The sequence below is a fragment of the Pan paniscus genome, chromosome 19 (genome assembly GCF_029289425.2).
Source record: "Pan paniscus chromosome 19, NHGRI_mPanPan1-v2.0_pri, whole genome shotgun sequence".
NCBI classification, from domain to species: Eukaryota; Metazoa; Chordata; class Mammalia; order Primates; family Hominidae; genus Pan; species Pan paniscus.
In genome coordinates, this window is record NC_073268.2 from 67,200,002 (window position 1) to 67,222,415 (window position 22,414).

At 38.6% G+C, this 22,414-nt stretch overlaps 1 protein-coding gene across 11 annotated transcripts in view; it reads right to left on the reverse strand.

Moving 5' to 3' along the window:
- The window catches only part of SPAG9 (sperm associated antigen 9), a 158,257-nt gene that overhangs the window by 49,137 nt on the left and 86,706 nt on the right, over positions 1-22,414 (reverse strand). For 6 of the 11 annotated variants that reach the window (XM_003817430.6, XM_008970634.4, XM_034942481.3 and 3 more), the window contains 3 exons: positions 9,793-10,000; positions 8,794-8,893; positions 2,881-3,002 (listed from right to left, as the gene is read on the reverse strand). In XM_003817430.6, coding sequence (XP_003817478.3) covers positions 2,881-3,002; positions 8,794-8,893; positions 9,793-10,000 — 430 coding nt within the window. Of the gene's footprint in view, positions 1-2,880; positions 3,003-8,793; positions 8,894-9,792; positions 10,001-20,320; positions 20,363-22,414 lie in introns of all 11 variants that reach the window. The other 5 variants (XM_003817431.5, XM_055101990.2, XM_055101991.2 and 2 more) reach the window with 1 other exon arrangement.

Consider the following 22,414-nt stretch of genomic DNA (forward strand, 5'->3'; position numbering starts at 1 on the left):
TGTTATCACTGAATTACACAGAAGAGAAGCCAAGGACTTTTTTTTTTTTTTTTTTGAGACGGAGTTTTGCTTTGTCACCCAGGCTAGAGTGCAGTGGTGCAATCTTGGCTCTCCGCAACCTCCACCTCCCAGGTTCAAGCAATTCTCCTGCCTCAGCCTCCCAAGTAGCTGGGATTACAGGTGCACGCCACAATGCCCAGCTAATTTTTGTAGTTTTAGTAGAGATGGGGTTTCACCATGTTGGCCAGGCTGGTCTCGAACTCCTGACCTCAGGTGATCTGCCCACCTCGGTCTCCCAAAGAGCTGGGATTACAGGCATGAGCCACCGTGCCCGGCCAGGAACATTTTTATTTATCATCTTTGACCAAAAATATTCATAAGTAACTAAACTTACAGTAATATATTAAAATATTCTAATCTGGACTATTCTAGAGATAAATGTATCAACATCTACAAAATGGAAAAGATAGTTTGTAGTCTGTTTCTTATCTTCAAAGTGGAAAAGAAACCAAAGCATCAGGATATTACTTTTAATTGATTTAAAAGACAACAGATATTTCTAAGTACTATGGGGCTTCTAAATACTTCATAAGAAAAGAAAGTTTGGGGCCACCAACCTTAAACATTTTATTACTCATTACTGCATTATGAGGTAACACAGTGTACAAATTATATTCAGAAGTACTTCATTCTTGTTAATACAAACAGCATAAAGGAATTTTGTGGGGTGATGTATATTGATTCTGGTGAATTTTACTGCACTGAATATACATTTTAAAATTCTTCTAACATTTTTTCATCTGCTCCTCAAATTTGCCAGGGAGTTAGTTTCTTAAACTAATTATGTCTTAAAAGAAACTTTTCAGGTATAATTTGATGTAAACTAAAATTAAAACATAAAATTAAATATAAAAATGGAGTATTCCTTAAGAATTAAACTTTCAGGCCGGACATGGTGGCTCATGCCTGTAATCCCAGCACTCTGGGAGGCCAAGACAGGCGAATCACGAGGTCAGGAGTTTGAGACCAGCCTGGCCAGTATAGTAAAACCCCATCTCTACTAAAAATGCAAAAATTAGTCAGGCATGGTGGTATGCGCCTTTAGTCCCGGCTACTCGGGAGGCTGAGGCAGGAGAATCACTTGAACCAGGGAGGCAGAGGTTGTGGTGAGCCAAGATCGCACCACGGCACTCCAGCCTGGGCAAAAGAGTGAGACTATGTCTCAAAAAAAAAAAAAAAAAAAAAAAGAATTACAACTTTCTTAGCCCTCCATGAGAAACGCAATTCATTCAATTTCTTCCAAAGTTTTACTTAAACTTTAATGGTGACAATCCCTTTCTGTCTAACTATATGTACTTAAAATACTTTCAATCTCTCTTACTAGATACTTTATTTATTTATTTATTTATTCATTTTTATGAGACAGGATCTGGCTCTGTCACCAGGCTGGAGTGCAGTGGTGCAACCCAGGCTCACTGCAACCTCTGCCTCCCGGGTTCAAGCCATCCTCACACCTCAGCCTCCCAAGCAGCTGAACTACTGGCATACTCCACCATGCCTGGCTAATTTTGATATTTTTCGCCATGTTGCCCAGGCTGGTCTCGAACTCCTGAGCTCAAGCGATCCACTTGCCTTGGCCTCCCAAAGTGTTGGGATTACAGGCGTGAGCCACTGCAACCGGCCTAGATAGGCATTTAGATAGAACTTGTGTTTTCCTTCAAAAACACTTTACAATGTCAAGGACATAACTGGCAATCAATAAATTTAACATAAAATAATGCAAGCAATGTCACTCCACTCCAAAGTCATAACAATTAACAAACGAAACCTTTTGAGAACAGTGTAATCTGTACTATAATTATACCAATAGATACAAATTTTTTTTTAGCTTAGTATCTCCAAAGGTATATATTTTTAATTCCATATAGTTTTTAATTTCTATAGGGTCCTAAGTTATAAGGAAGGTATACCAAAACTAATTCATAGGAGCCAGAACCTTGCACTGAAAGGAACTTCAGAGATCATCTAGGGCAGGGGTTGGCAAACTCTTTCTATAAAGGGCCAGACAGTAAATATTTTAGGCTTTAGGTTTCAGTTGCCTACTCAACTCTGCTGTTGGTAGGCAAAGGCAACCACAGACAATAAGTAAGTAAATGGTGGTGTCTGTGTTCCAATAAAACTTTATTTACACACGCACACAAGGGGTCAGCTGGATTTGGCCCATAAGCGGCAGTTTGCCAGATTCCTGAACTAGGGTCCAGCTCCTTCATTTTACACACAAAGAAATTAAGGTCCAAAAAGGTTAAGACACTTGGCAAAGGTCAGCAGGCAAATAGTCTAAGAGCCAAATGCAATATTCTTTTCAGACCATGTATTCTTCTAGAACACAAACTTTAAAATGATTATATTTACCATAGGGCTAAAACATAATATACTCTGAGAAAACTTAGAAAAATCAAGTGTTATAATTTCTTATTTAATTAAAGTCAACAGAATATAATGAAATTTATGTAAGCCAGGGGATAACTAGGCATCAATCCATACACACACACATACATACACACACACACACACACACACATCACCATGTTCTTATGTGTAGTTATCTGTTTTGAAATACAGCAGGAGTTCAATAAATTGTGTTGTATGAATTCAAAACATGAATTTAAATGCAATTCAGTTTTAAGCATACCCATATGCAAAGGTGCTTTCATTTAAAACTTTCATGATCACAAAGAATATGTTCCCAATAATTACCTAAAAGGGCAATAACCCTGTATCACTGAGCAGTTGGGGACATTTTAAAGGACTTTTCAATTAAATCATTTAAAAAATCAATTTTAAAAACAGTATGATATTTCTTCAGATGAGCTATCATACCTAGTAAATCTGCTCCTTCATCCACATCTCCTATTAGGCCTGAGCCAGCTGAAGACAGTTCTTCAAAGAGAGATTCTGTATTGCGATCAAAAGCTTTGTTCTCTATGCCTTTGGTGGGAGTGCTATGCAACAAGAACAACAAAACCAAATCAACAAATGACAAAGACTTTTTTGACGCTGTAAAATGAATACAATAGGCTAAGCTACATAGGACTTTCTTACCTATAATTTACGTTTACTAGAAAATATAACTTAAAAAGATTTCTCAAAGGCTTCCTAAGAAATTCTCACTAAGCTCCATGGAAATAGCTGGTGAAGAAATTATAGAATGTTTTTGTTGTGTGATCCCAGCAAACACAAGCAATAATGGCAGCTCCTCTGCTCTATACCAGGTGCTGGTCTCAGTGCTTCCCATAGATTACCTATGTCACAAGAAGGCAATTATGTATGTAAAAGATGGTTAGAGTAGCATTTCTCATAGTGGCAAAAACTGAAATGACCTAAATGACTGTTAACAGGGGACAGATGAGGTAAGTTATACACATATAAAATTAAAATTTTTACCTTTAAGGTTAAAAACATAAATAGAGCTTTATAAACTAAAGAAACCCATTATACAAAGGTTTTTTTTTTAATCAAGTTGCAAAACAGTGTATATACTATATGCCCTATTTTGCAGGGGTGTATAGGGGAATGGGGAAGTGTATATGTTTGTGCCTGAATGCTATTATTAATAGAAAAAACTCTGTAGACCATTTCCAGCTAAATATGGTGGAGAGAACATAGTCATTTATCACCTAATAACTCAGAAGCTCAACTAAAATGAAAGTTAAGAAATTAAAAAGGTATACACCCAAAAGGACAAAGAGAATAGAAAAAGAAACTATAGCAGATGAAATGTGAACAAAATTCTGTAAGATGGAAAACAGATGGGCAAACAGTAGAAAGTGATTCAATAGACCAGAGAAAGCTGAAACCTAAGCCACTGGGGTTTAGGGAGGAGGTCAATATGCTGCCAGAACCCCTGAAAGGCCTAGGACTTGAAGGTACCAGCAACCACAGGGAGGGCATGCAGGGAGGAACATGAAACAGAAGGACAGGATTAAAAAAACTGTACAAAAGGCGGTACAGGACCTAGACACAATCCTCCAGAACAGTGAGACCTCCCTTCTCTTGGCACAGCTCCCTAATAATGGAAGCCAAGTTTAAATGTTATAGGCAGGAAAGTGGAGAATCAGCATTATTTACTTAAGTATGAATAAAACAGCCACAGAGTACCAGATGTCTAAAGAAGGCCTCTATTATAAAAGAAAGGGCCCAAAACAAAGAGGATGTGACAGAGACACTAAGAGCAAAAAAAGACAATGCAGGCAGCAGCAACAACAAAAAAACAAAGCACTTAATTTTCTTCAGAATAAATGTTGCATTCGTAAAATAGCAAGATGGTATAAAAAGTACCAACCAAGAAAAAGAATTTGGAAAAAAAAAAAGAATGAGGATTAAAAAAAAAAATCTGCCAGCAATTAGTATAAAATAAAAGAGATAGGAAAGAGGGGAGAAAATAAATTATGACAGTCACTCCAGGATGTTCAATGCATACCTAAGAGGTGTTCCAGAACGAGAGCAGAACAAACAACAATAAGAAGAAAGAGATAAAATTTCCCAGGACTGGAAGATAGGAATGTTCAGATGAAAAGACTTACTTCATATAAGAAGATACAAAAAAGACACCTACACCAAGCACAGTATCATTAATTTTTAAAAAATCAAGAAAGTGACAATCTTAAAAGATTTCAGAAAGTATATAAAAACGAGCATGAACTCAAATAACAACACCCTGAACTCAACATGAAAATGAAGTAATGTCTTTGCAATTCTGATGGAAAAAAAATCTCCCAACCCATATAGTTCTTTATCTAGCCAAACTATCAAGTATGTCTTCTTATGAAATTTGTAACATTCAAGTTCATAGTGCTCAAAAAAAAAAATTTACTTGTCATGCACCCTTTGCCAGGAAACCTAGTAAGGATATGTTCCGTCAAAACAAAGGCATAAATCAAGAAGCAGGATGATGTGGCATCCAGGAAACAAAAGATACAACAGAGGAGAAAGGTGAAAAGAATTCCAGGGATGATAGTGAGGGCATATTCCAGAATCAGAACAAATATGACAGCAGTCTCAATTGGAGAATGGGAATAGGAGGCTGCAGGAGAGTAAGCCCTAGGAAACAGGCAGGTTTTGTGTTTGGTCATATTGGGGACTTTTACATTTATGAATTGCATAGTGTCTGCCAATGATTTAGTAACAGGTCCACAGAAACATAAGGAAAAGAAACAAAATAACCCAAGGCTTTATTAATTTCAGAAGAACAAAAGGTTGTAAAAGAAATGAAATGGGCCGTAGCAGTGGCTCAGGCCTGTAATCCCAGCACTGGGAGGCCAAGGTGGGTGGATCATGAGGTCGGGAGTTTGAGACCAGCCTGACCAACATGGTGAAACCCCGTCTCTACTAAAAATACAAAAATTAGCCAGGCATGGTGGCTCACGCCTGTAATCCCAATTAGGATGCTGAGGCAGGAGAATTGCTTGAACCTGAGAGGCAGAGGTTGCAGTGAGCCGAGATCACACCACTGCACTCCAGCCTGGGCAACAAAGCGAGACTCCGTCTCGGAGGAGGGAAAAAAATAAAAAAATTAATGAAATGTAATTATACTGTATTCTGTGGCTAAGTAGAATTACAGATTAATTTTATATAGTCATACTGATATAAATAATGAATTTAACTAACAGAATTTGAAATATATAATATTAGGAGGATGAAAGGATGGTGGTTTAGGCATTATATCCTCATCTACTACAGAAAGCCAACAGCTAGCATCATAGCCTTTTTCAACCAGGGTTCCGTATTTGATCTACAAAATACAGAAAAGGATTTAAGTGAGTATTTTCTCCATTCTCCCAAGGTAAGTACATACCTAGAATCCTATTCTAGACGCACAGGAGCATAGCTAATTCATTATATACAAGAGATGCCTTAGGGCATTAGGACTACATTTTCTCACAGAATCTCAGCTGAAAAAGGGAGGGATGAAGGAGGGGCAGGACGGACATGTTATTTTAGATACCTGAAGACAAATAGCATAAGAGAGAGCTAAGAAGTGATAGAGTTGTGCACCCTTTACCCAGAAAGCTAGTAAGGATATGCTCTGTCAAAACAAAGGCATAAATCAAGAAGCAGGGTGATGTAGGATCCAGGAAAAAGAGTGGTGACAGAATGAGAACCTGCCTGAGAGAGAGAGAGAGAGAGAGAGACAGAGGGTTCTGGATTTGAATCCCAAGTCCACCTCTTGCTAGCTTGGTAATCTGGGACAAGCTACTTTGAACAAGTTCTAAGTCTCTTTATTTATAAAATAAGGATAAAAAGATCTACCTCATAAGGTTGTAATTAGGATCAAATTATATAAAATCATGATGAAAACAATATTACTTAACATTTATTGAATGGGGCATTTTGCAATGATTTATCATATATTGATTCATTTAATCCTCACAACCATCTGAGGTATTAACACAAAGCTGTTTTATAGATGAGAAAACATACCTAAGATTCAAATCCAAGACAGGATTTGAACCCATGCAGTCTTACTCTAGGGTCTATGCTTTTAACCGCTACAGAGTACTGACTGCACAATGCTTAACAGAGATCAATAAATGGCTTGTATTTTTATAGTCATTAATTAATTAAAGGATAAACTTTATGGAAGAAATGAAAAGAAAGGCAGTAGCTCCTGTCTGACATTCTTGAGCATCAATGTATTTTGGATAATCCTGATTAAGATGATATCTAATCTCCCAGCACTTTGGGAGGCTGAGGCAGGCGGATCACTGGTGCTCAGGAGTTCAAGACCAGCCTGGCCAACGTGGTAAAACCCCATCTCTACTAAAAATACAAAAAGTAGCCCAGTGTGCACCTGCAGTCCCAGCTACTTGGGAGGCTGAGGTGAGAGAATCGCTTGAACCCGGGGGAGGGGGTGGGGGTGGGAGTGGGGTGAAGGTTGGAGTGAGCTGAGATAGCACCACTGCATCCAGCCTAGGCGACACAGCGAGACTGCATCTCAAAAAAAAAAAGATGAGATCTAACTATTTTCTTCCTACCACTAAACAGCCTTCCCATGTAAAATGATACTAAAATGAGACTAATTTCTTCCAATAATGAGATTACACTTCTCAAGATGGAAGTACATTCTCTCTTCCTGATCTGGTGGAAGGTACAAAAGTTGGTTCAAACTTTTTTGTTTTGTTTTTTAAATTACATTTATTTAGCATATGTACACATAAAAAAGAAATCACCTTCTGAACCCACCCAGCAGCAGGAAACATGCACAAACTCCAGGTAAGTGCTAGGGGGAGGGGCCCTGGACCCAAGTTAGTGTCTGGGACAATGCAATCTTGTGAGTAACAAGCCCCAGTCAGGAGGGGGCTGGACTGAAGTGTCCGGCAGGCTGGAGTACCCGGCTGCTGGCCCTAAAATAAGCATGCTCCATAGCCAAAGGTGTGTTTCATGCCCTCAAAGTAGCACCGCTGCCAGCCCTGCCATGTCCACTCTGTTACTTCCTTCACTCCCGCTTCTTGGTTTCTTCAAGTTACAGAAAGTATGGGATATGTCTTGGCTGTCTTTTTTCCCCTATCTGCTATAGTTTGAATGTGTCCCCTATAAAATTCAGCTGTTGCCAATGTGATAGTATTAAGATGGGGCCTTCAAGAGGTGATTAGGCCATAAGGGCTTCTCCCTTATAAACAGGATTGGGGTCCTTATAGAATAATGAGGCTATATCCAGTGTTCAGGGCTCACTTGTCCTTCTTCTATGTGAAGACACAGAGTTCCTCCCCTCCAGAGGATGCAGCAACAAGGCACCAACTTGAAAGCAAAGAGCAGCCCTCACCAGACACTTGACCCTGCCAGCACCTTGATCTTGGCCTTCCTAGCCTCCAGAACTGTGAGAAAATTAATTTCTGTTCTTTATAAATTGGCCAGGTGCAGTGGCTCATGCCTGTAATCTCAGCACTTTGGGAGGCCGAGGCAGGCTGATCACCTCAGGAGTTTGACACCAGCCTGGCCAACATGGCAAAACCCCGTCTCTACTAAAAATACAAAAAAAAAATTAGCTAGGCATGGTGGTGGGTGCCTGTAATCCCAGCTACTCGGGAGGCTGAGGCAGGAGAATCACTTGAACCTGGGAGGCAGAGGTTGCAGTGAGCTGAGATTGCACCACTGCACTCCAGCCTGGGCTACAGAGCGAGACTCCATCTCAAAAAAATAAACAAGGCTGGGCGCAGTGGCTCACGACTGTAATCCCAGGACTTTGGGAGGCCGAGGCGGGTGGATCACCTGAGGTTGGGAGTTCGAGACCAGCCTGACCAACATGGAGAAACCCCGTCTCTACTAAAAATACAAAATAAGCCAGGCGTGGTGGCACATGTCTGTAATCCCAGCAACTAGGGAGGCTGAGGGAGGAGAACTGCTTGAACCTGGGAGGCAGAGGTTGCGGTGAGCCGAGATCGCACCATTGCACTCCAGCCTGGGCAACAAGAGCAAAACTCTGTCTCAAAAAAATAAACAAATAAATAAATATATAAATTACCCACTCTGGTATTTTGCTATAGCAGTACAAAATAGACTAAGACACCATCCTTCCTGCTCATACACCTAATTTGTGATCCTGCAAAGATAACATTTAACAAAAAATTTAAACCATGTACAGTGTCCAGTTTCAAGAATAGGAATTAGAATATAATACTAACATTTCTTCAACAAAACATCTGAATCCATTTTGTCCAGAGACTGGAGAACAGTGTTTATGGGAGTTGGGGGTGGGGGGGTGCAGAATATGTCTTCATCTAACATTTATGTTACCTTGAACCTTTATATCCACTGAGATCTTTGTCCATATCCAGCTCAGGAGTAGATTCGATGATTGCTTGAACTTCTGACTTTTCTTCATTTTCAGCAGAGCCTTAAAAAAGGACATGATGAAATAAATAATACATATATTACACAGTACCCCAATATAAAAATCCTGTTGTTTTTATGGGTGTAAAGGTATCATTTGAACATTTTTTAAAAATGTGCAAGACTGGATTTTAGGAAATACAGCATTATACAATATATCACATATTCAGTTAACAGATCGTATCAAAAACTAATAAGCAACCAAAGAAAGTTTTCCTTTGTGTTTCGTGGAACACACAGTACGATATATCCAAGGCCCTGCTTTCATTCTTATTTAAAAGATGGAATTTAAAGGAACTAAAGACAAAGACTAAACTAAGATAGGGGACAGAAAAGAACTGTCCTCCCGTCTTTTAGGTTCTGTGACCTCCTGGCCCCCAACTCCTGGCCCCAATAGTTTCTCTCCAAGACTATTTAAACATTACCTCTTTTAAGCTTATTTACAATTGAATACAATTAAGTGCAGTCTTATCTCAGTATCCATGGGGGATTGGTTCCAGAACCCACCACAATACCAAAATCCATGGATGCTCAGGTCCCTTATATAAAATGGCATTGTATTTGCATACAACTTATCAATATCCTCCCATATACTTTAAATCATCTCTAGATTACTTATAATACCTAATACAATGTAAATGCTATGTAAATAATTGTCATACTGTACTGTTTAGGGGATAATAAGAAAAAAGTATGTACATGTTTAGTACAGGCACAGCTATCATTTTTTTTTCAAATATTTTCAATCTACAGATGCAGAACCACAGATATAGAGGGCCAACTATATCTGCCTATTTTATAAATACAAAGCAGGCAACACCCACAAAGACATATTTTCTCATACCCACATTATCCAGGTTTACTGAATACTTTCCTAGTAAGTAAAGAACTAGGGTCACTCACCAGTAGATACATTTCTAGTTTCCTGGGCTACCTGTACTTCAATGTGTTTGCTTATCTCTGACTTATTTGGCGCATCTGTAACCTTCACAAATCCTTCGTTTTCTTCCTTTAAGGGAGTATCAGTAGGAATTGTTGCCACATCTGAATTAGCTGTTGATGCTGGAGTGGTAGCTTTAGATCCGCCTTGGCTAACATCAGAAAGCTCATCCTACAAATAAAAATAATTTAAAATAAAATTTTAAATGACGAATTTACTCTAAACCACATTAAATGGGTTGAGAAATAAATCTACCAAAGAAAGTTCTATTTTTTTTTCCAAAATAAAGGCAATAAAGAGCCACTGATTACCGGTAAGTACTCTCTTTAGACCCTCTGCAAATAATCGGGAAATATTTAAGTAAACTGTATTTTTTCAAATGAGATTTTTCTAAACAGAGAATTTGAAAATAAAAGAATTATTAGCAATAAAACTATACATTAATGTCAACATCATTCTTAATGGCAATTGCAATATTGTACAATCACTTGGTAATAAAGACCTACTTTAGAACATTTAGAACACATACTCTGTAATAGCTGATCTAAAACAGAAGTAGAATAACCAAATTCTTAACCTCGGGTATCTTTGTAAAGTGTGGTATTAAAATATCCTGCATCTAAATCATTTGAAGTGCTTAAAGTGCTTGTTAAAACGCCGTGGCTCACACCTGTAATCCCAACACTTTGGGAGGCCGAGGCAGGCGGATCACGAGGTCAGGAGTTCAAGACCAGCCTAGCCAACATGGTGAAACCCCGTCTCTACTAAAAATACAAAAAGTAGCCAGGCATGGTGGCAGGCGCCTATAATCCCAGCTACTTGGGAGGCTGAGGCAGGAGAATTACTTGAACCTGGGAGGCGGAGGTTGCAGTGAGCTGAGATCACGCCACTGCACTCCCACCTCAGCAACGGAGCTAGACTCCATCTCAAAAAAAAAAAAAAAAAGCGGGGAGAGGGGGCAGATTCCAGCCACGCACATGCCTGTAATCCCAGCTGAGGCGGGAGGATCCCTTGAGCCCAACAAGACCCTGTCTCTTTGAAAAAAGAGAAAAGAGTAGGGAGTAGGGAGGAGTAGACAGAGTCTAAGTCCAACTCTAGACTTAATGCACCAAACTTTGGGCAGTGAGAATAGGTCATCTATATTTTAACAAGCAATCCAGGTGAATTACATACTCATTGAAATTTGATCACTATTATAGGATCTACAGATAGGTTTCAAGAGGTATATGCAAATTGAAATTGTATGCAAAAATTTGTGTACAGTGTATTTCTCTGGGAAGAGAATCATAGCTTTTATCAGATATTCAAAGGGGTTTGCAGCTCCAAAATAATTATAAACAATTGTCCAGTGGCTATCAAAAATGAAGCAGTTCTTTTGGAGCACCCAGGTTTTAAGAAAAGAGAAACTGACAAAAAGTTTACAGCCACCACCACTAATAATAATAATAATAATAACAATAGGCCGGGTGCGGTGGCTCACACCTGTAATCCCAACACTTTGGGAGGCTGAGGCAGGCGGATCACCTGAGGTCGGGAGTTCAAGACCAGCCTGACAAACATGGAGAAACCCTGTCTCTACCAAAAATACAAAAAATTAGCTGGGCATGGTGGCGCATGCCTGCAATTCCAGCTACTCGGGAGGCTGAGGCAGGAGAAACACTTGAACCCGGGAGGCAGAGGTTGCAGTGAGCTGAGATCGCATCCAGTCTGGGCAACAAGAGTGAAACTCCATCTCAAAATAATAATAATAATAATAATAATAATAATAATAATAAATCAGGGTTAGGGTAAATTAAGTGAATTTATCATTCACTAAATGTATGACCTTGGGTAAGTAATGTATTCTTTCTAAACCTTTGTTTTATCATCTGTAAAATATAGATAACAGTATCTACTTCTTAAGATTCTTATTAAGTTATTCTACATTATGGCTTAGCAATGTGTTTCACACATACTAAGAATTTAAAATATTAACTATTATTATAATAGTAACTATTTGTATAATTCTAAATACATAATTATATATTTTTATATTTTATAACTATTATAATAGTAACTGTTAGTATAATTATAATACATAATTATATATTTTTATAATTTATTATATTTATAATATTTTAATTATAAATTATATATACTATATATAATTCCCTTAAGGGAGTATCAGCAGGAATTATTGCCACATCGATTTAGCTATTGATGCTGAAGTGGTAGCTTTAGATCCACCTTGGCTAACATCAGAAAGTTCAACCTACAAATAGAAGTAATTTAAAAGAAATTTTAATTGAGTAATTTATTCTAAAGTACTTTAAAAATTGGTTAAGAAATAAATTTGCCCAGAGAAAGTTACAATTTTTTTAAAAGGCAATAAAGAGTCACCGATTATCAATAAATAATCTCTCTAGCTCCTCTGCAAATAATTGGGAAATATTTAAGTAAATCGTATTTTTCCAGGCGTACATGAGATTCTTCTTTTTTTTTCTAAGACAGAGTCTCATTCTTGTCACCCAGGCTGCAGTGCAGTGGCATAATCTCAGCTCAATGCAACCTCCACCTTCCGGGCTCAAGCGATTCTCGTGCCTCAGTCCCCTGAGCGCCTATGATTACAGGCGTGCGTCACCATGCCCCACTAATTTTTTGTATTTTTGGTACAGACGGAGTTTTGCCACGCTGCCCAGTCTGGTCTCAGACGCCTGGCCTCAAGCGATCTGCTGGCCTCAGCCTCCCAAAGTGCTGGGATTACAGGCGTGAGCCATTGCTCCCAGCCGATTTTTCTAAATAGAAAATTTGAAAATAAAATACGAAAGGCATTAGCAGCCAGGCTCGGTGGCTCACACCTGAAATCCCGACATTTTGGGAGGCCCAGGCAGGCGGATCACCTGAGGTCAGGAGTTTGAGACCAGCCTGGCCAACATGGCGAAACCCGTAATCTACTAAAAATACAAAAATTAGGCATGGTGGCAGGTGCCTGTAATTCCAGCTACCCAGGAGGCAGAGGTTGCAGTGAGCTGAGATCGCACCACCGCACTCCAGCCTGGGGGATAGAGCGAGACTCTCTCCAAAGAAGGAAAAGCATTAGTGATAAAATTACACACTGATGTCAACATCATTTTAATGGCAGCTGCAATACTGTATCACTATTAATTACAGTATATTGTACATATTAATTATAATATATTGTACAATATATTTTACACAACATATAAAAATAAAATAGTATATCCATGTTAACAGTACAATACTTTGGCCAAGCGTGGTGGCTCATGCCTGTAATCCCAGCACTTTGGGAGGACGAGGCAGGCAGATCACCTGAGGTCAAGAGTTCGAGACAAGCCTGGCCAACATGGAGAAACTCCGTCTCTAAATCAGCCGGGCGTGGTGGCACACGTCTGTAATCCCAGCTATTAGCGAGGCTGAGGCAGGAGAATCACTTGAACCCAGGAGGCAAAGGTTGCAGTAAGCCGAGATTGCACCATTGCACTCCAGTCTGGGCAACAAGAGCAAGACTCTGTCTCAAAAAAAAAAAAAAAAAAAAAATTGTACAATACTTCATGTATGCCTGTAATCCCAGCTACTTCGGAGGCTGAGGCACAAGAATCGCTTGAATGGCCTGGGCAACAGAGCAAGATCCCATCACATAAAACAATAATAATGTATTGTACACTTAAAATTTTTAGAGGGTAGATCTCATATTAAATGTTCTTACCACAATAAAATAAAAAAGGCTGAGGCAGGAGAATCGCTTGAACCCAGGAGGCAGAGGTTTCAGTGAGGCAAGATTGCACCACTGCACTCCAGCTTGGGCAACAGAGCAAGACTTCATCTCAAAAAAAAAAAAAAAAAAAAATGGCCAGGTGCAGTGGCTCACGCCTGTAATCCCAGCACTTTGGAAGGCCGAGATAGGTGGATTAGTTGAGGTCAGGAGTTCCAGACCAGCTTGGCCAACATGGGGAAACCCCGTCTCTACTAAAAATACAAAAATTAGCCAGGCATGGTGGCACATGCCTGTAATCCCAGGTACTCGGGAGGCTGAGGCAGAGGAATCATTGAACCCAGGAGACGGAGGTTGCAGTGAGCCAAGATTGTGCCACCGCACTCCAGTCTGGTGACAGGGTGAGACTCCGTCTCAAAAAAAAAAAAAAAAATTGCTATTTTCTTGAATTGGTAACTGGCACCCAATATAAAATATAAAAATATCAGATAGAAACCTACTAATTCCAGCAAATTCATTTGTTTGGAGTTGAGTCAAAAAGACTGACAGTATTAATAATAAAAAAAAAAAACTGACAGTATTTAACACCTCTGGAGCCAAAGAGATTGATAGTGAAAACAACTACAAGTCCCTCTGAGCACCATTTGCATTGTCTTTGCTTTGATGTATACTCGATTAAAAAATAAGTGGTATTTGGCTGGACATGGTTGGCTCATGCCTGTAATCCCAGCACTTTGAGAGGTTGAGGTGGGCATATCACTTGAGCCCAGGAGTTTGAGACCAGCCTGGGAAACCTGGTGAAACACTGTCTCTACTAAAAATGCCAAAAATTAGCCCAGCATGGTGGTGCACGCCTGTAGTTCCAGCTACGAGGAATGCTAAAGCATGAGAATCGCTTGAACCCAGGAGGCAGAGGCTGCAGTGAGCTGAGATTGCACCCATGTTATCATGTACATGAATTCTCATTCTTTAAAAGTTTCAAACGTAACACACATTTAAAAATATAAAATAAACAGTCTGTATTTCTGATAAACAGTGTTGATGAAAGCACTTAAAACCCATTAAGACGGCGGATTCAGAAAGCCCTAGAGAATATTGAGTTCATCTATATGAGAAAGTGATATGCCTTTGAAACTATGTCAAAAATAAATAATTTGAGGTCAATCTTGGAATTCTCATTTACCTCTTAAATATAGAGAAATTATTTCTTCTTCCTCCTTATTATTCCAGTCCCCCACTCCCCACAAAAGGCAGGTTATTTTCACCTCAGAAAAAATTGTATTTAGTAATTTAAAAGTTCACAACATATGAAGTGTGGCAAAGGCCTACTTTCCAAATTCATCTGTGGATCTGGGAGCATGAAATAAAATAACCAGGAGACAGTCTAGATATCATGGGGTGAAAAGAGAAAAAAAAAAAAAAAAAAAAAAAAGAAATAACCAGGAGAATGCTGAACCTAAAACAGGAAAGGGACCATGATATCTCAGCAATCCCAAGGTTTCAGGCTACAAGGAAGTGGTTAATTAGGATCTACTTAGAAGAAAATTATGTTTTAAATTTATCCTAGGCTATCCAAATAAAATGAGATTTACTTATATGTAACTTACTTCCCTTTTATACTTACCACATAAAAATATTTTACACTCTTTAAAATAGCCCAATGTGTGGGCTATATTTCTGACAACTAGATCCCAGAGATACAGCATGAGAGCTGAGAAGGGAAAAGCTCTGATTTTAGGGGTTGAGCCCTTTTCTTTTTCTTTTCTTTTCTTTTTTTTTTTTTTTTGAGACGAAGTTTCGCTCTTGTTGCCCCAGGCTGTAGTGCAATGGCACAATCTTGGCTCACCGCAACCTCTGCCTCCCAGGTTCAAGTGATTCTCCTGCCTCAGCCTCCCGAGTAGCTGGGATTACAGGCATGCGCCACCATGCCCAGCTAATTTTGTATTTTTAGTAGAGATGGGGTTTCTCCATGTTGGTCAGGCTGGTCTCGAACTCCTGACCTCAGGTGATCCGCCTGCCTCAGCCTCCCAAAGTGCTGGGTTTAGAGATGTGAGCCACTGCGCCCGGCTGGGAAACCATTTTTGAAAGAGGTCTTTCTTCTTGGTATCCCAGGCAGTGGTGACATAAAGCTTCTAAAATTAGCAGAAAAGCACTTAGATGGGAAATCGGACAAAGCATTTGGCCAGGGGCACAATATTCTTGCATTACACCTCACTAACTGCCTCCAACTAAAGACAGAATGAGGCTAAGCACAGTGGCTCATGTGTGTAATCACAGCCCTTTGGGAGGCCAAGACAGGTGGATCACTTGAGGTCAGAAGTTTGAGACCAGCCTGGCCAACATGCTGAAAACTCATCTCTACTAAAAATACAAAAATTAGCTGGGTATAGTGGCATATGCCTGTAGTCCCAGCTACCTGGGCGGCTGAGGCACGAGAATCACTTGAATCCAGAAGTGGGAAGAGGTTGCAGTGAGCCAAGATCATACCACTGTGCTCCAGCCTGGACAACAGAGCAAGACCTTGTCTCAAAAAAAAAAAAAAAATCATCGACCTGTTAAAAATTAAAATATACTACTTTTGGTCAACAGTACACTCATAAGATAATACGATCATGTGCCACATCTGCATAATGACATTTTGGTCAATAATAGACAGCATACAGCATATATAGTGGTGGTCCCATAAGATTAAAATGAAGCTGAAAAATTCTTGTTGCCCAGTGATGTTGCAACTGTCATAATATCCCAGTGCGATGCCCTAGTGTGTTAACAAAACTATTGCACTGCCAGGTGTACAAAAGTATAGTACATACAATTCTATACAGTACATAATACTTGATAATGATAAACAATTATGTTACTGGTTTATGTATTTACTAAAATTTTCATTGTTATTTTAAAGTATACTCCTCCTTCTACTTAAAAATAATAATAAAGTTAACTATAAAACAGCCTCAGGTAGGTCCTTCAGGAAGTACTCTAGAAGAAGGCACTGTCATCATAGGAGGTGATAGCTCCATGTGTGTCATTGCTCCTGAAAACTTTCCAGTGGGACAAGATGTGGAGGTGGAAGATACTGACATTGATGATCCTGACCCTGTGTAGGCCAAGGCTAATAATATGTGTGTGTCTTCGTTTTTAACAAAAAAGTTTAAAAAGCAAAAAAAAAAAAAAAAATTTTTTTAAATAGATAAAAGCTTATAGAATAAGGATATAAAGAAAATATTTTCATAGAGCTATACAATGTGTTTGTGTTTTAAGCTAAACATTATTACAAAAAAATCAAAAAGGTAAAAAAATTTAAAGTTTATAAAGTAAGTAAGTTACAGTAAGCTAAGGTTAATTTATTATTGAAGAAAAAAATTAAATAAATGTAGTATAGTTTAAGTGGACAGCATTTTATAAAGTCTACAATAATGTCCAGTAATGCTCTAGGCCTTCATATTCACTCACTGCTCACTCACTGACTCACCAAGAGCATTTGCAGTCCTGCAAACTCCATCCACGGTAAGTGCCCTATAGAGGTATACCATTTTAAATTTTTCATATTGTATTTTTAATGTATCTTTTCTATGTTTAGGTACACAAAATAGTTACCACTGTGTTACAACTGCCTACAGTATTCAGTACATGCTGCACAGGTTGCAGCCTAAGAGCAACAGGCCATACCATATAGTTCAGGTGTGTAGTAAGCTATACTGTCTAGGTTTGCGTAAATTCACTCTATGATGTTCCTACAACAAAATCACCTAAGTACACATTTCTCAGAATGTATCTCTGTTGTTAAGCGACACATGACTATGTATGCAAACAAGGGAAAATTCTTAAGAGGTCCTAATTGAAAAGCATTTATTATGAATCATTCAACATAAAGTTCCAGGGGAGTTGCATGCTGTCATTTCACATTCAATCTATGGCTTCTTGACACTGCAAATTCCTATTTTATATTAGACTTTACAGGTCACTTGCCAGGTTGTGCTGTTTTGGCTAATACTCTTGACTGCAAATGACCACTAGCCTATCAAATCCTATTGTCTGACATCATTAAGATATCTTTTTCAATGGCATGAGTGGTGGCAAACATGGAGACTTACGCAGTCATCAAGTCTCTTTCTAACATATTTATTTTATAGCCCCATTTTCCCCTTTAGAGCCTTTAGGGAACTGCCACATCATAGGTGTACATGTCACTAGAGAATGTTCACAAAAAGCTAGTACAAGATTTGGAAGTGCATATAAAAGAATGGCATGTCTGTGCATATTTAAATTGTGCTTTGAAAAAAAAACAGATGTAACACAAATGGCCAAGAAGCATATAAAATGATGATCAACACCACTAATCATTGGAGAAATGCAAATCAAAACCACAATGAGATATCATCACCTGGCCCCCATCAGGATGACCACTATCAAGAAAAAGAGGATGTGAATACATTAGACACTTGTGCATTGTTGGTAGGATTGTAAAATGATGCAACCACTCTGGAAAACAGTACGAAAGTTCCTAAAAACATTAAAAATAGAACTACCATATCATCCAGCAATCTCACTTCTGGGTATGTATTCATAAAAGCATTATTCGTAACAGCCATAAGGTGAAACCAACCCAAATGTCCATTAACAAATAAATAAACAAAATATGGTGTACACATACAATCAAATAAATATTACTCAGCCTTAAAAAGGAAGGGAATTCTGTCACATGCTATAACATGAATGAACCTTGAGGACATTATGCTAAATGAAATAAGCCAGTCTCAAAAAGACAAACACTACATAATTCTATTTATGTGCGGTATTTAATATGTGACATCGAATTCATAGAAACATAAAGTAAAATGGTAGTTTCCGGGGGCTACAGTAGTTGGAAAGGAAGTTATTATTTAATGAGTGTAGAGTTTTAGATTTGCAAGATGAAAAAGCTCTGGTGCTGTTTTACAATAATATGAATATACATAACACTATTGAACTGTATACTTATGCTATTGAACTATATACTTTAAAATGGTTAAAATGGTCATTTTTTTCCTCCCTGTGGAGACCACATCAGAGGTCGTAAGATGGTAATTTTTATGTGTTTTTACCACACACACAAAATAAACGTCATTACTTTCAGTTTCACTTGAGATACTGCAGTAAAAGCAATCTGGTCTTTGTGCCATTTTCTTATGGGTTTTAGATATCAGGCTAAAAGTCTATAAGCTCTTCAAAATATTTTCAGTTGTTCCATTTACCAAATGCACCATGTGCTTAGTGCTATATAGAATATATATGTCATGGATTATCTGGCATTGCAGCATAACTATTTTCTAACAGACTATAAACTATGTTTACAACTAGAGAAAATGAATTATCCCATTCAGTTCAACTTACAGACACTACATGCCAATGTAGTGTTTTCCTGAGTAGCCTAACTTCTGAAATAAGCCATATAAAGGCAAGCAACTCTGCTACCTAAGTTTGTCTCTTAGATTTGAGGGTTTTAAGCCAAATGAAAATAAAGACAAAACTACAAACGAGTAACTAGCCCCACATAGGATCCCTCACTATTAACACAATTATACTTTTATACCTACATTTCTTTCTCCCCAAGTAAAAGTAAGTCTCTAAAGCATTGGTTCTTAAAACTCTTTTGATTTACAGCTATGTGGCATAAAAGAGTTACAAAATGGTGTGTACATACATTCTTCTGGAGAGTTTCAAATAATTTGACTCCTAAGAGTCTGTGACCCAAAGGAAACACTAAAAACCTTAACTCTAGATACTCACATTTAGGTAAAATCCATCTAAGTGTAAACAGAATGGTAGCTTCAAGAGAATTCAAATTATTAAAGGAAAGGTATGAATGTCCTAACTCTGAGTATATTTCGAAGGAAGAGGATACTGTTTCACTGTTGATGCTAGAGGGCTTCCATGGACCCAGGTCAACCCCTGACCTAGAATGTAGGAGAAAGTCACAGATATCCTGTTATCCCCAGTGCCCAGCATATCAAGCCTGACATGTAGCAGGCTTTTTTTTTTTTTTTTTTTTGAGATGGAGTCTCGCTGTGTTGCCCAGGCTGGAGGGCAGTGGCACCATCTTAGCTCACTGCAACCTCCACCTCCCGGGTTCAAGCAATTCTCCTGCCTCAGACTCCTAAGTACCTGGGATTACAGGTGTCTGCTACCATGCCTGGCTGATTTTTGTATTTTTAGTAGAGACAAGGTTTCACCATACTGGCCATGCTGGTCTTGAACTCCTACTCCTGACCAAGTGATCCGCCTGCCTCGGCAGAGTGCTGGGATTTCAGGCATGAGCCACCACACCTGGCGCATAGTAGGCTCTTAACAGATGTTTGATGAATAAAGCTGGATGGTGCCCTGATTGGAGATGAAGAACTCTATTAAACTAAGGAAGCAGTCCACTGTAAGATGACACACTAGGCCACATTCAGGACAAATACAAGTTACATACATTATGCCCTGAAGAAGGTATTTCTGGAAAGTATACCATTACATAGAGCTGGATAAATGCAAACAGGCTGAATTTCACAGAATTTACTTATATTTTCTTTCCTTTATTTAAAAATGCTTACTTTGGGGAAGGAATAAATTACAGATTGCAGTAAAGCCCTGACAACCACTACAGTGGAAATAATTTTCTTTTATATTTCAGTGAATTACAACAATAGTCTTCCAAGCTGAGCATCTGATGTCTTGAGAATAGCAGTTGAGGAAGTAATCAATAGTTAATCACTTTAGTATACTTTTTGCAAAATGTTAAGAAGCACCATTCTCACCTCCTGTTCTACAGCCTTCTGAGGTTCAGGACTATTGCTGACCTAGGAAGAGGGAAGATTATAAAAGAGAAAAAAATTATGTGTTTACTAGGTTTTAACACAGCTGTAACTTTGGCTTGTACTATCTCCCAGGATACAAGATTTATCTATTATCTACTGTGTTTAAAATGAGGGTTTGGAAGCTTTGTTTTGTTTTGACTTAAGCTGACCTTAACACTCTAGTTTAAGTAATATCATGGTTCAGAAGCCACCACTTGGATCAGTGTCTTATACTTATCAACATGCAGCTCATTGTTTAACCTTTTTTTTCTACTTACACCACTTTATGAAATCTTCCTGATGTTTATTCCAGTCCCTTTGACTATTTAACATGCTAATAATCCAGTGCAGCATACTCAGAAATGTTTATCACACCTCCTTCTATCATTTCTGAATTAGTTAGATAACACTAATGATCAAAGGATCACCAAAATCCAAATCCTTTTTCTTATTTTTTTTGAGACAGGGTCTCACTCCTGTCGCCCAGGCTGGAGTGCAGTGACACGATCACAGCTTGCTGCAGCCTCAACTTCGCAGGATTCAGGTGATTCTCCCACCTCAGCCTCCCAAGTAGCTGGGACTACAGGTGTACCCCACCATGCCTGGATAAATTTTTATATTTTTAGTAGAGATTTGGTATCGCCTTGTTGCCCAGGCTGGTCTTGAACTCCTGGGCTCAAGTGATCCATCTTCCTTGGCCTCCCAAAGTGCTGGGATTACAGGCATGAGCCACGTGCCCAGTCCCAAATCCTTTTTCATAAAAATCTATTTATTCATATTCTTTATTTCTATCTATACATTTTCCCTCTATGAGACGGATGTGTTTCTCTTAAATACAAAACAACAGTTTCAAATACTCTTGGTCTGGAAATTCATCAAAGTCTTTTTGAAAGGCTGCTAGCTCTCAGTTATGCCCTTAAAAATACACAGATTAGGCCGGCCGCAGTGGCACACACCTGTAATCCCAGCACTTTGGGAGGCTAAGGCAGGTGGATCACCTGAGGTCGGGAGTCCAAGACCAGCCTGACCAACATGGAGAAACCTTGTCTCTACTAAAAATACAAAACTAGCTGGGCGTTGTGGCAGGCTCCTGTAATCCCAGCTGCCCTGGAGGCTGAGGCAGGAGAATCGCTTGAACCCAGGAGGAGGAGGTTGCAGTGAGCCGAGATCACACCATTGCACTACATCCTGGGCAACAAGAGCAAAACTCCATCTCAAAAAAAAATAAAAAATACAAAATACACAGATTAGCAAGGCATGATTCACTTTGTAGGAATCAGACTGCCTCTTCTTTAACAGATGTGGTTTTTTTTTTCCCCTAGCTTTATTGAGATATAACTGACAAATACAGCATACAGTTAAGGTGATTTTTTTAATACACATTGTGAAACAATCACCACAGTCAAGCCAATAAACATATCTAGCACGTCATACTTTTTTTGGTGGTAAGAGCACTTAATGTTTATTTATAAGATCTTTGATTCTAGATTCTCATCATCTTTAATCATTCTCTTCATCAAAAACTAGGTAAAAACTTGGGTAGCTCTCTCTATATAAAAGTAGAAAGATTGTCAAGCTATGTCATTAAATGGAAAAAAAAAAAAAGCAAGCAGCAGGAAAACACTTATAAACCCACTTATCTTAAAAAGATATTATATCTATGTGCACCTGTAAAGAAAAATGCCAAGGATACATCAACTATTTACAATGACTGGGGGAAAAAAATGAAATTTAGGGTTGAAGAAACTTCCCATTCCTACTCTATATTCTTCAGTATTACTAAAAATTGTGAAACTGAATTAATATAATTTTTTAGACACAGGATCTTGCGATATTGCCCAGGCTGAAGTGCCATGGCTATTCACAGGCACCATTACAGTGAACTGCAACCTGGAATTCGTGGCTTCAAGCAGTCTTCTCACCTCAGCCTCCTGAGTAGTAAAATAACTTTTTAAAAGAAATTATAAAGGCCTCTTTTAGAAAATATTTGGACCTCTGAGCACCTTAACAACATTTCTAGTACATGGCATTGTGCCTAACACAGTGAGCATCAAT